The sequence below is a fragment of the Thermobia domestica genome, chromosome 3 (assembly GCF_964235325.1).
Source record: "Thermobia domestica chromosome 3, izTheDome1.hap1.1, whole genome shotgun sequence".
Taxonomy (NCBI): domain Eukaryota; kingdom Metazoa; phylum Arthropoda; class Insecta; order Zygentoma; family Lepismatidae; genus Thermobia; species Thermobia domestica.
The window spans coordinates 48,407,356-48,422,788 of record NC_137456.1 but is presented as its reverse complement, the minus strand read 5'-3'; the positions used below and the strand labels follow the sequence as shown (position 1 = coordinate 48,422,788).

Here is a 15,433-nt window from a genome sequence, read left to right as displayed (position 1 = left end):
ATATATGGGTTTCATAGTGTAAATAGTATTAATGCTACTATTATTATTGTAAAACCAATACTACCCTTCGCTTATCGAGAACGAAGTGTGCGTGAAAGACGTGTGTCGCGTCGCTCCGCGGAAAGTGTCCGAGGAAAATAGTTTGCAAGTTGAGCAGGAGAGACACCGCTTACCTGCGTATGCGTAAATTCCTTTGAAACAACTGTGTGAAAACAGAATTTGGAAATTTCAAAAGAAAATAACGGAGATATTAACTAAAATATCTAGTGGTTTTTTTACAGAATTATACTGAAATTTTGAGTACTCATACGAAGACGTGGAATTTTGAGGACAAAAAGGTAAATACCGCAACGTTGCAACTTTACGAGGAAGTTAAAGTGCGAACGAACTGAAAATGTGAGTGTCCGTGTGGAAGGCTAAAGTCCTTTTCCCTCGGTTGTAAAAGTGCGTACTACGAATTACACATCATAGTAGCCGTAGTAAACAATAGTAAAAACACGTGGTTCTCTTAGTAAATGTGTTTGAGTGAAAAAAAAAAGAGTTGTGTGATAGTGAATAAAATGCGTAATAAAATAGTTCAGTAGTGTTTTTCCTAGAAACAGTAGTAAAACACGTGCTTATAGTGCTTAGTGACAGAAGAAAGAAACACCACGAGCTGAAACACATGGTGAGTACACACTTTTCTCTACATAGTTCGATCCCAGCTCGCACCATGTGGACTTTGTGGTAGACAAACACCGTGCTCGTGGGTTTTTTCGGGGTTCTCCCGTTTCCTCCCACTTTCTTCATTCCACCATTTCACTCATTTCTCATTATCACCGTCTCCTTTAGCCTAACCGGCATAACCGTGGGACGTTAAACTTAAATATTTCATTTCATTTTTTTTTTCTCTACATAGTCTTAGTGAAACCACACAAGCTCTTGAAGAGTCAGTGAATTTTACTAAACTTTTAACGCTGTTACGAGTGGGCAACAAATATAAAATAAGGTATTATTGTGTGCACACTCCCAAAGGGATTTTTTAACTACAGAACAAATAGAGAAATACCGAAAACATTACATAAACATAATTTTTGCCGTTCCTGGGGTGGTATTCCCCCTCCCCCAGGTTCTGTAAGACGATAAAGTAAAAAAAAAAAAAAAAAAGGATCGAGCAATGAACGAAAACCAAGATACTCAGATAGTAATTACACATACATGCTTGACAAATTGGATGAGGAACAAAGGCAAACTACAAGTTTGAGATCACAAAATGTGAGCAGAGTTAATGTACTGTAGAAGAGGAAACAAGTGAAGAGAGTGGAAAAATACTTTCACAAAGTGACAAAAGGTTGAGAGAGTCGCCGGATTCAAAGGATAACAAGAAGAAGAAGGAAGGTACCCCAGCAGGGTCAGCTACAAACATAGAAGAAGACCGAAATAACATTTCAATTTTGGAGAATGATTACGAAGATGGTAGAGACGACGATGAACAAAATAAAATGGTGGAGGAAGATTTAATAAAAGAATACGAGATGGCATTAAACTTCGTAGAGCAAGTCGTAAAAAGGAGTAAAGCTAGTTCAGCTATAACTCGCAGCATAAACAAGCATTTGTTAGGATGGGTTATCAAACAAGCTAGAGCTGAAGAAGTAAACAGTCAATTGAAAGTAGAAGTTAAGAAACTGAAGGAAGAAAATAAACAATTAAGGGCAGAATTAGACAAAGCAAAACAACAAAAAGGAACAAAAACGGAAGAGAAACCCTTGTATTCAACCATCGCGAGTAAAGATCAAGCTGCACAGAAACAAATAACAAAACGTACACAAATAATAGAAAACACTACAAACAAACAAAACAAAAACCAACATTCTTTCTCAAGGCTGAAAATAATGAGAACATTAAACAGAACAGAGAAAATTTTGTTAAATCAGTGAATCCATCAAAAGACAAAATTAAAATCACATCTTTGAAGGAAATGAAAAAAACTCTGATTGTTGAAACAACATCGATCACAGATATGGAAAAAATAATGAACAACCGGAAATTACATAAAAATGTGAAAGTAGAAAAACCAAAAAAGAGGAAACCTTTGCTAATAATATACGATGTTCCAGCGGATTTTGAGAACAAAGAGATAGTTGAAACATTAATTGAGCAAAACTCCGAAGTACAGGAAATAGAACAAGCTAAGCAAGATATAAAACCAAGATTTAGAACCGGTCCGAAGAATAAAGATAAATGCCATCTAGTGATTGAAACATCGGCCACAATGAGAAGGAAACTAATATCTGAAGGTAGAGTGTACCTTATGTATGAAGTTCATGGAATTAAGGACTTCATCACAATACCAAAATGTACTTTATGCCTAGACTATTCACACGTAAGCAAACACTGCAAGGAAGAAGAAAAGATATGCTCTCATTGCGGGAATAAAGGCCACGAACATTTTCTGTGGAGGTAAAAATAAGAACAAGATATGCATACCATGTAGCAGAAGGAAAAAGAAGTGTGATGCAAAAAATGAGAAGGACTGCACTACATATAAAATGTTTTACGAGCGGACCATTTCTAGGATAGAATTTTAATGGATAAGTATCCCGAAAGATTTTTCGATAATCAACAGAAAAAGAATATGGAAAAAGAAACAAAGAAGAAAAGAAAAAGCCAGTCGAATAAACTAAGGGATAAAGAAAGATCTGAAGCTAGAATAAATCTGATCTCCAAAACAAAATTCGAAACTTGGTTGGAAGAATCAACACTAATAAGTAACATCGAAAAGGTCTTAACAATAGAAGAAGGTTTCATTGATTTAGAAGATACAAATACACGCATAGTGCACCTTATAAACACAGATTTAGTGACATTTTCAAAAGGATTTGCTGAGAAAGTGGCCAAAACACATGAAAATTTTGATTTAAACAAAATGAACTATATAGGTATAAAAGAAGTGAACAACGCGGTCAGAGTGTATTACTCCACAAATAAATATCAAGTAAAATTTTTGCATATAAGACCGAGAAAGCAAGCAACTATGGAAGATTTGGAAATTGTACTAAAATATATACTAACGGTTACACTAAGTAAAGATAAAATTAGGAAAGAAATCACAGCTCCAGCACTTTCAATGGGACTGTGGGGTAAACAACTGCAAGAAGCCATAAAAAGAATATATAAAGTAATAAGAAATTCCAAGAAACTAACCTTAAAAATGAAAATACCAGATACACAACTCTTCAATACAGCTAAATTAACGTTAGTATACCATGAGAAAGAAAGTAGTGAAACGGTAGCTTATGGGGAAAAAAGATAAGAACAGAAGAATTTAGAGCACCCACAAATCAAAATTAAGGAAGATAACTTTAAAGAGACGGAGAAGAGAACAGAGTGGAGAGAAACTGACAAAATGGATAGACTACTAACAAGAGCAAGAAAAAGTGAAAATACAGACTCACAGGACCCCAAAAACTTATACAATAGCATAGAAACCCAAATGATCCTAGGAAGATTAGAAAAGACCAAGTTATTGACAACGGCCCTAAGACTCTTGGTTAGGCACTGTAACCATATGGTCCAGCTCATGGAATATTAAGAAAATTTTAACTTTTTAAGTGAACCTCGTATAAAAGCACTCTTAAGAATTTTTCTCTCAGCAAACAAACGAATATGCAATGTGTGTGTGCGTCGCGTCTGCGACGGAAGTCTTAGTAGACCCTCTCGTCTCTCCAAATACGGTGCTAAAATTCAGCACAGGAAGCAAACTTCGTCTCCAAAAATTCCTGCCTATAGGTTGTCATAGTTATTCTTAGCTCTGACATCAACGGGTTGCATTGTGAGCCTCTCTGCTTGGTAGAAGCACGAAGAGGCGGGGAGAAAAGCCAAGTCAGTCTGACGATTGTTTCTGGTGCGATAACAGCTTGTAACCTCGCAGTATCTAAAAATTATGTGACTTTACAAAAAGCACAATCAAAAATAAAAATAAAATGCTGTTTACACACGCTTGTATAATTCAGTGTAACGTAAAAATATCGTTAGTGCAACATATTATTCTAAATAAAAGAAAATGTAAAGCAACGCAGTCCAAAGCCTTCGGATAACTCTCAAAAGTTAAATCCAAAGGAGCTAACTACGCAATGGAGAAACTTCAAGACCACCCGAAAGAAGATAAAATGGAAAGTAAGGGAATTCATCCCCCCAACATTAAGGACATCCCCCTGGGACCGCCAAAGATTATCTTTCTTCAGCATCAAAGTGAGTGAGAAGTGAAAGTGCAAAATAATAATAATAAAAAAAAACGCATGATGTAGTGAAGTTCAATCGGTGGCTCGCGACTACCGCGTCTTCCGCGACTGTAATAAGAATAATTGGGCGAAGTGTAAAATTGCATTATCATATTCAATTATTTAAATCAAAGTGCCAAAATATAATGTAATATGTGTTTGTGCAGTTTCAGTGTTGTTAATTAAAAGAAAAAGTGAAATTTCGCATATCCTTTATCAAAATAATTATCATAGTATAAATTTATATTTTCTAGTTTAAGAGAGTTTAATCTACTTTTCTTTCCAGCATAAATAACTAATGCCTATACAACATAATAATTTTCGCATTATTAAATTGTATCGGCATTCAGAATACGATTGGAATCAGTCTTTATGTCAATTACCCATAATGTTCTAACACGAACTTTGAACCGTGTTGTCCAGTGGTTATATGGTCGGCTTTGGTAGAAAGTCCGAACTGCTATTGAAGTCTAAAGGAGACGTTCAGGATATAGAGGATTGAATCCCGGATTGTCATAAATGCCTAAGCTCTCCTAGGGAACTGCAGGACACGAACCACATACAGTAATATATGGCTTATCCCGAACAGGAACACACGGTAATTGAACCCTGACTCTCTAATAGCAACATATTGAGAAACGAAAAACGATATCCTTCCCACAACTCGAAGACGTAGACGAAATCGAACTTGAAACGAACGGTATAACCTCAGACCCTGAACAACTACTTGAACACGTGAAATCAGTTTACAAAAGAAGAAAGAAGACCCTCGACTTGGAGAAAGTGTATAGGGAATTTCCCAAACTGTATGGACGTATTGTATTTGACTACAGAGCGGAGTGGCCACACACCCACGTTAAAATATATAACCCTTGACCACAAGCATGGATGAACCGAGAGAGGATGAAAGAATAAAAATTATGCAGATAAACGCAGCTGGGTCAATTACAGTAATGGACGAGATAAAAGAACTCGCTGAGAAGGAAAATATAGACATAATTTTAATACAAGAACCCCTATACTAAAAACAAAAAACTAACAGTAATGGAAAAAACGGAAATAGTGTAAGCAGGAGAGAAACCTATAAATAACACAGGTAAAAAACAAAATACACGAGGAGGGAAGCCAAACTCAAACTACATTGGAGAGAAACCTATGGCAGTGATAGTAAACAGAAACAAAAACTACAAAATTCTAAATCTAAGCCAGTTTAGTGACTCGTGGATAAATTGTATAGAACTTAAATCACAAAATGGATATATTATATTAAACTGTTACTGTCAATACTGTCTCGATATAGTAATAAATGAGGAAGGTCATCCACCCATGTACAGGAGTAGACAAGCAAATTGGAGGGTACTAGACACGGCTACCCTAAGTGATCACAATGTAATACTATTCGAGATAAATAGCAAAACGAATTCTAACAATCTAAGTGAAAACTGTAATATATAACACTAAAAGAATAAATTGGACTAAATTTTGGGAGATAATTAAATTGCCACAAATTGAAGATGATAGCGATGTTGATGAAATAGCTGAAACATTGGAAACTGAAATAATTAAAGCAATTAAAAGTTTAACTAAAACACTAACATTAGATGGAAAGTCAAATAAAAACAACTCCTTTTGGAATAATGAACTAAAAGACTTAAAACTAAAAACGAGAAGAGCTAGAAAATTATATCAAGAGACGCGGGAAATAGAATTACGACTAAGAAAATACAGGGAATAAAAAGAAACATATGAAAACAAAACAAAAGAAATGAAGGTAAATAGCTAGAAGAGCTACCTTAAGGAAAATACTAACCTAGACATTTGGAGTGAACCATATAAAATAATTAGTCAGAAAATAAAGAAACAAACAACTCTCTCAACCTTATGAAAAGGTGACGGAAGTTTTACTGAGGGATGGGAAAGCACCATAAAATTTTTAATGGAAAAAATTTTACCTACGGGCGAAAAAAGAAGACGATAACGAAGTGCACAAACAAATGAGGGAAGAAATGAAAGTTTTACCAATAAACGACGAAATTATGGAAGAAACAACCAATCAAGAAATAAGTAATTACATAAAAATGTTAAAAAAAGAAGAAAGCAGTAGGTCCAGACATGATAAAATCAGAAATTTTCCTGGAAAATGCAGATACATGGTCACCATATCTATCAAGACTCTACAATTTATGCCTCAAGACGAAAAGAATTCCTAAAATATGGAAACACTCAAACTTAGTAATAATAAAAAAGAGAGAAGATAAAAGAAATGATGACCAACAGAGCATGTAGTGAGAAACGAACGAACCCAACGAAGAAGGTAATTGAACAAATAGTACTTTGAAAAGACATAAATAATAATAAAAACATATCAAATTCTAACAAACAATTTTAAAGTTCTGGCAAACACTCAGAACTTTAGTACAAACTTATGTTTATTTTATTTGTTTATTTATTTATGTTGTTTTTTTTAATAACCTACTTTTAATATTGTGTGTGTGTCAGTGTTGTGAGTGTTAGTGTTATAAACAGGTGTGAGAAACAGTGTGATAAACACATACAGAATCATGGAAGAAAGAGGAAACTACAAAGCAGTAAACACTAAATGAGAAGACGTTGTTTTTTACACTATATTTTGTTTATTTTTTATTTTATTTTATTTTTTTTTTTTTTTTTTACTTTCAGAGTGGTGAATGGGCTGCTACCAATATTATGTATCAATCAACTATTTTCTTTCTTCTTTCAGGTTATTTTCTGCATGTAAAAAGGATAAATAAAGGAAAATAAAACCAAAAAAAAAAAAAAAAAAAGAGAGAGAGAGAGAGAGAGAAATAAAAGGGCATGGTTTTAAATATTAGGTGCCATGCTGAAAAGAAATGTGCCTCACCTCAAATCTGCTGAGGTTTGACAGCCGAAAAGACAGGGAGATAATAAAGAAACATCAAAGTATAAGAGAGAGAATAAAGGCAAGAGGCAATTGCGTCTGCCATAAATAAGTCCGAAAGTAAACGGCCAAGGCAGGGGGAAGTGGAGGCTTTAAAAAAAAATACTACCCTTTGTTGAGAAGTTGGGAGAAAAGGAATTTTATCATAATTTCTGTTTAGGCCTAAGGGATTATTAGAGCCTGTTTAGTGAAGGAAAATAATAAGTGGATCATAGATAGTGTGGCAACAATAAAAGGCAGACGGAAATGGAATGCAAAAATATCGATTTAGTGTTACATTATCTACAGGAAAACCACCTCAAATTCATTGTTCTAGTATTGTTTCCAAGTAAGGGATAGCAGATAGAAGTCTTGTAAATAACCTGTGCTCCTCAAAATGATGTTTGTCCTCATGGTAGTACATACCCAACGAATGCAGTAGTTATTACTAATAATAAAATAATAACACCAACTCCTGAAGAGTAGTAGAAGCTAATCAATCAAAGTTGACATCTCGACAAACATGAATAACTCTGTTAAAGACTAATTCAATAGGCCTACTTGAGACATAATGTGTAACTAAAAATAGGCCTATGGCGATTTGAATAATTAAGCATAATCCGAGAAGAGAATAGAAGGTTTCATCAATATTAAATATTGATTCGTGCCAGGAAGTCCACAAGTGCATTATTTGCAAATTTGAATACAGGGTGATGAGCGTAATTATTGACAAAAACAAGAAATGTTATGTATTATAATAAAACTAAGTGGATCATAAATTTTATGATTCAACTAGTACGAAAATATCCGTGGAAGATACAAAAAAGATGACCACCACTACCATTTATAAATAGTCTTGATATTGGTACCATCATATCATTTGTCGTTTCGCATCACAATCCATTGAGTAAAGAAAGTGCAGCAGCAACAAAGGATTTTAATAAATAGGTACCATATGAAGTGGTATGCCCAGGGATACCGAAACAAGCAGCAACTGGTAATTTGAAGCAACTTGTAAGAGTAAATCTGTGAAGATATTGAATACAAATTCACAGAAACAAGCCTATAGTCCAACACGTTCAAGAAGAAACAGTATAATATACTGTATATAAACCAAAGTACTATACTGCAAATCTAATAATAATAATAACATTTGCTCAGAGAATATACTGCTGTTATGCCAGAAATATAGGGTACCCATATCTTGAGGAATGATAGTATGGATCATGACAAGCAAAAAAAGTCTATATAAAACATGAATAGCTATTCCGCTTCGTTTTCGATATGTCGATGAAAAGACCACTCTATTTCGCACATAGTGCTTTCAAGCGCATATCTTCGGAACTAATGAAGCTTTCGGAGTCAAAAACAGACAGGTAGCACACATGATATGCATTAGATATGTATCATGTTTATTACAGTCATAGATCCCAGTATCTTGGGCAAAATCCTGGAATCCAAACATTTCCAAGTTTTGATCCTCAAATCTAGGTATTGAACTCTAATATCTTAGAATGTAATTAGGAAAAATGAATAATTTCACCACCCAATGTACACTATAATACATATCATGTAAATAGCGAAAATTGCCTTGTAATATGACTAGTATCGTAGGAGGTACAGCATAAAAACGAATAGGGTAAATTAATTACCAAACTTCGAACCATTGCGTCATTTGAAAATGTACTTTGTAGTGTATCAAAGGAAACGGAGGGTTGTAAAGTGAACAGAATTAGATATCAAATGTATTAACGCAATATTATTCAATGTGAAATGTTAAGAAACAATCATGCATTATCAACAACACAATTTTCCTCTCCTCTCTTAAGCATTTACTCAAACCGGAAGTGGTAGAAATCAATCATCCGGTTTCAACATTGATCGCTATAGAACGAAATTGGTAACAGATAGTGACAAGCTGTTTCTTGGAATCGTTTCAGTGCTCCAAGAGTAGATTTCATCACCTTCGTTGATCATCCATTTAAATCGGAAGTGGTAGAAACAAATCGTTTCCGGTTTCAACATTGATCGCCATAAAACAAAAACGGTAATAGGTAGCGACAAGTTGGAATAGATACAGCGTTTGAAGAAAACATACTATCTCCACCTGTAACACTCTTCCAGAATCAGAGTTGGTTGTTGAAATTTACTAATACTTCCTTTGCCAATATTGATTTTCATAGAGGTAAAAACTGTGAAATATTGAAAACCTGTTTCTCGGAACAGATTCAGCATACAAAGAATAAGTTCCATCTACTGTGTTAACTTTCTATTCAAACTTGAAGTGGTAGAATCATCAATTTCCGATTCCAACATTTAGTGCCATAAAACAAAAACTGTAACAGATACCGACAAACTGTTTGATGCAATCCATTCAGCGTCTGAAAAAAAGATTATACCTTCTATGTCTCGTTACTAAAAGAGCGGAAGTGGTAGAAATTTACTTAATAGGTTTAATCTCTCACTATCCCTCTGTTGTAGTTGGAAGCTGTTTCAATATTGAATTTGTATAGCTTGGAAGTCTATCATAGTTTCATCTTGGAGGTGAGGGATGAATATTAACACATAAAGCTCATTGTCACACTGCCCTGAAATACTAAAAGTGGATGAATGATACATTATAATCTGTTTATTAAAACAATGAAAATTTTCCTTGAGAATGAAATAATGTGAAATAACGAAATTAGTGTATAGACCAGGGATGCAAATAAGCAAGAAGATTTTACTCGCCCAAGAAAAAAGTTCGCCCACATCCCACAGAAGATTTTACTCGCTTACATCCCACAGCAGAAATTATTTACTTTCCTTCGGTATGATACTAAATACTCGTCCTCACCGATGAACCACACGCCCGTGGTTATTTGCATCCGTGGTATAGATCTAATAGTTGCTTCCTAACAACACTCTAAATGTCTTTTCACCTTCTATTATTAGGGAATGCAAAAACGAGAACAAGCTGAATTAAGAACACTACAAGAATATAACAGTGAAGTACACTTACTTGTTCTCTACGTCTCTTTGAGTGACAGGCAATTTTTCATCTTGCTTCTCATGTTTTTCAGAAGTATCTTGAGTTTTGGGGTTTTCTTTCACAGACTCCTTGTTTTCACTAAGATTCACTGAAGTCTGAAGTTTATTATCCAATGTAAGAGTTCTAGTCGAAGAAGTTTGTGCAGCGTTGGAACGTGAAGGTGGTGGGAGGGGTGACACACTAGCAGTTTTTCCCGGAGAACTTGGCGTTTGTACAGTCGGTGCATCAGCAGCAGCACTTTTAACTTCATTGGACGACGATTGTTCACCATTTGGTTTGTTCTTCAAATCGCGTTTAGCACTTTTTAACTTGTACACTATTTTGCTCTTCCTGGGAACGGCATTAGTTGATGTATCTTTCTGAATTCTTGAGCCAGCACTTGATGGCCTTCGTTTTATCATTGATATAGCAGGTGTCCTCTCAGGATTGATTTTGGTAGGTTTCTCACGAGGAATCTGAAACGCACTATTAAATTTCGTTACATTCGATACTTGTCTTTTGATCTGTCCCGACAGCTTTTGAGTTGAAGTAGTACTTGGAGAAGGGGACGTTGCCTGAACTTCTTTGCACGAAGGCACGGTTTCAATGTTCAAAGGAGTGCTCTGAACAGTTGCTGTCAAAGCTGTAATATCCTTGGGAACAGAAGATCCAATTGGAACTTTCTTCGCCTCCTCGACCTTTAGTAATTCTTCACTTCTTCTAGTTTCTTTATTTTTCTTTCCATTATCAAAGGGAAATTTCTGTTCACTTTTCCTTTCAGGTACAGGCTTGGAAATGGCATCACTTTTCGCATAATTCTTAACTGAAGAATTGACTCTTTTTGTAGTTCCTTCAAAAATTGGAGGTTTATTTGCTTTAGTAATTGTTTTTAATTTCTGACTTTTCTTGATGGCACATTTTGCCCCAGAAGACGAGACACGTGGAAGGGTATGTAAAGTTCCACTTGGTATTTTAACTGCCGGTTTCTTTTCCTCAACATTTACAGTTTCAACGCTTTCATCACCTAAAGAATCAACAGAAGATACTTTAGGGGAAATTCCGTCTTCTTCTAGAGGCTTAAGGATTTCCTGACTATTCTCTTTCCTCTGAAAATAGATCAAAAGATTATTTTTGATACTCTGAAAATAGGACTAAGGAGCTAACATTTTCCTTAAAACGAAGCTTAATACTAGAAATAGAGCACAGGGAACAAAACATGTTGTTGAATGTATAGCAGATTCTCGATAATTGAAGTGTCAATAATAACTCAATACTCTGTATAGTTTGATTCCTTTAAAAAAAAAGCCTAAGTACTAACAAAACAGGAATTCAGTTCCCAGTATACCTTTGAAATTTGTTAGAAGAATGGATAGATTTAGAAACAATCTTTGAGTTTTACATCCCACGATTATACCGTGTGGGCTAAAAGAGATAGTGATGATGAGAAATGAACGACATGGTGGAATGAAGAAAATGGAAGAAAATGGGAGAAATTCACGCACACGGTATTTGTCCATCACAAAGTTCACTTGGCGCGAGCTGGGATCGAATCAGGGACCCCATGCACCAGGGGTGAATACTCTACCACTGAGCCATCGTGGTCCCCTAGTTTAGAAACAGAAAGAAATATCCCGCAAAACTTGCAGCAAAGGATCCTGGGTATGGACCTTAATCTAGATCTCAGGTACTCATGCAATTATTCCATAAGGGACATGCAGAGATGTCGGTATTGGTCGTGGTTCCTAGTACTTGCGAGAGATTATCTACCAGGGGTCAGAAGCAAAAAATAAAGAAACGATGCATAATAGTGTTAGTAAAAGGAGATTGAAGATTAATAACTCCCACAGTGAAACAAACTGTCCCATGTCTAGATACTAGCAATTGGTAAAACTGGGAGCTAATATGAATTCCGAACAACAAAGACCAGAAACACAATTGCTCACTGGTAAACAGTAGCGACACTTCCGATGTTGCTTTACCAGGGGAGGGGACTATCTAATATAAATGGAATATATATATATATTAGGTTTTAGATTAGGTCCATTAAGACGAAGATCTCTGGGCTCTGAACTCTAGTAGTAGTGAACTCTAGTCTAGTTAATTTTAGAATTCAGTAGTCGAGTTATGCTGTTGTCAGGATTGATGAGGTAGAACAAGAGTTAGTAGGGTCACTATGCCGTAATACTAAGTTGAGTTGAGTTGATTTTAGTTTAGCGTCCCTTTCAGCAGCGAGGTTATATGAGACGTGGACCTACTGATTAACGTGGAATCCGAACCACATGACGTAATACTAAGTCATACCGTATTTAAATTACTTGTTATTAATGTCATTTTATTATATTTTTAATATATTTTATTAGTTTCTGTTTAGTTTTCATATTTTTAATATTTTTTTCCAATACATAGTGCTGTGATTTAAAAATAGTTCCTTCTTTCTGGTAGCTCCAATCGGGCTCTTGTTGACTCTAAGACATTTGTTTCGTTTCTGTTTTCTACCACAGTTAATTTTAGTTCGAGTGTTTTTATTTGAAGAAGGATGCTAAAAAAATGAACAAAAGTTTGATCCTACACAAAGATAGGGTACTCCGGAGACTAAATCAGGGCAAAATCATCTAACTGAAATAGTAATGATGTCAAGACAGGAATAGAATAAAAGGGAACAATTCTTATCTAGACAGTTTTCGAAAGATTTATTGTTGTACACAATTATGAAAGTGGTAATAATAATTAGTGGTAATTAGTAGTAATAATAATTTTAAAATTCTACATCACATTACTGTTTAACGAATAATAATAATAATAATAATAATAATAATAATAATAATAATAATCCAAGGATCAGATATCTGGCGCATTCAGTGTACAGTGAATCAAATCCATTTTCTGGTCATTTTTAAGATCTCTGAAGCTTCTTTTAGAGCTTAAGGGTATTCACTACAGCGAAATTAAACTGCTGTTATTTACAGAGCCCGCAAAAAATGCTAAATCTATATACAATTGCAAATCGAAATCAGACAGATGAGTTGTGATAACGGTATCATATGCAAAATCGCATTCTCTAGTTCACTACGTTTTTGCTTTTCGAGTATTTTTATTTGTTTTGAAGATACTACAGAAAAAACTCTAAAATTAGCGGTAGTTTAAGTTCGCTGTATTGAAGACCCTCAAAATGCAAAAAACTTTTAATTTTTCCATATACTTAAGCGAATCTTAAAAACTTACTCTCTCTTTTCCTCAACAATTTTAACTTCCGATGTAATTAAGCGTACCGTACAAACTTTATCTGTTTTAAACAAAAGTTTTAAATTCCCCATGTAATTAAGCGTACTGTACAAACCTTATCTCTCTTTTCCTCAACAGTTTTAACTTTCGTATGTAATTAAGCGTACCGTACAAACTCTATCTCTTTTCCGCAAAAGTTTTAACTTCTCCATGTAATTAAGCGTACCGTACAAACTTTATCTCTCTTTTCCTCATCATTTTTGACTTCACCATTTACTTAAGCGTACCGTACTGTATTTAGAGTTTGTATACAAATTTAGTCTCTCTTTTCTTAAACAGTTTTAAGTTCCTTGTGTACATGGGTATACTGTTCAAACTTTCTCTTTTCTCCTCAACAGTTTTAACTTCTCCATGTACTTAAGCGTACCGTACAAACTTGATCTCTCTTTTCCTCAACAGTTCTAACTTCCGCATGTAATTAAGCGTACCGTACAAACTTTATCCCTTTTTCTCAAAAGTTTTAACTTCCCCATGTTTATCTACTTCTTTATTCTATTTTATGTTTACATGTACCCTTTATATAATGGTGATATTTCAAAATTGTCCTTTTTCAGAATATGACAATTTTTTGATTAACGTTGTATTCCAATATGTTTATAATGACCAATTGGTGTTATTTAGTGCTGACATTACACTTAAAGCATCCGTACAAATGCAGGTGCATTTAAGATTGCACTTTTTAATATGCAAGAAGGCTTGCCCTATGCCAAAGGCTTCTTATTGAAAGATGTACGATGCACTAGGTAGTTTAAATTGTTTTCAAACTTTAAAATTTGGAAATATGAGAGCAGTGTCCATCGGTTTGTTCTTCTGTTTAGAAGCATCTGCAAAAATGAGTTAAACAATCTATTGGTAGGGAATCTGTGTGAAATTCCCAAATCTGTCTATGTGAATTTGACAGATTTTTATATTTATGAAATTGTAATTAATTAGGAATTATGGTCGGAATTATTATTAGATTCAGCTCATATTGAAATCCGGTATTGATAGTCATTTAAATATTCTTGATTGCAATTCTTTAACTTCTATGAAAACTTTATAGATCCAGGGCAAGTTTTTATTATATGGTAATATCTTAATTCTATTCAAGAGTTCCAGATTCATTAATTTTTTAATAGTATCCGAAGAAGTTTTCACCATCCTAGATAAAAAATGTTAATTTTAAAATGTTTTTCTTAGTTCCTTCCAAAATTGCATTTTTTTGGACAAAAAAAAGTTGAGATAAAATAATTTTGACTACATTATATTGTCTTGTCTGTAAATTGCTGTAAAAAAACGTTAGATTATTATTGATGAACATAGAACCATACAGAATTTTAATTATTTGATTAAGAACTGGTGGCTGAGCTTCTCATTTTCTTGCACTCAAAAGTTTTAGAATACTACTATATTTGGCAGCTTCTTTGGTCAGGAATTGCAGATGCAATTTCCATGTTAACATTTTACACCTAAATATTTTATTTGTTTAGAAAAGTTTAGTTGGTTTCTTATAATATTTATCTGAGGAATTTGATTTATTTTTTTCTTGGTAAACATTGTAAAAGTAGATTTTGACCAATTAATGTCCAATTCATTATCGAAGCTTCATTTTTGTATCAAATTTGTGATCTGTTCAATTTTCCTTGCTGCTTTTTGTAAATTATCACCAATTTCATAATATGCTAGGTGATCTGCATATATATACAGATTGGTTTTCCTGTTTACTAACTTGACTAAATCCAATATGATTAAGTTGAAAAGAATGGGGCTTGATTTACTACCCTGAAGTAGACCAGTAGAAGTAATTCTTGCTTCAGTGCGAAACCTGTTAATTTTCATATGAACCTGCGTATCATGAAGAATATTGTAGACAATAAGAATATTTTTTGAAATGTTTAAGTTAACTAGCTTTTTAATTAATGTATCTAAATTGATGGAATTATAGGCTTTCTGAAAGTTCACACTTACTGCTATTAAATATTTTTT

The 15,433-nt window shown here is 34.1% G+C and overlaps 1 protein-coding gene across 1 annotated transcript in view; it reads right to left on the bottom strand.

Moving 5' to 3' along the window:
• The window catches only part of LOC145681769 (uncharacterized), a 137,641-nt gene that overhangs the window by 92,443 nt on the left and 29,765 nt on the right, over positions 1–15,433 (bottom strand). The window contains exon 3 of the mRNA XM_081753380.1: positions 10,178–11,292. Coding sequence (XP_081609506.1) covers positions 10,178–11,292 — 1,115 coding nt within the window. The remainder of the gene's footprint in view (positions 1–10,177; positions 11,293–15,433) is intronic.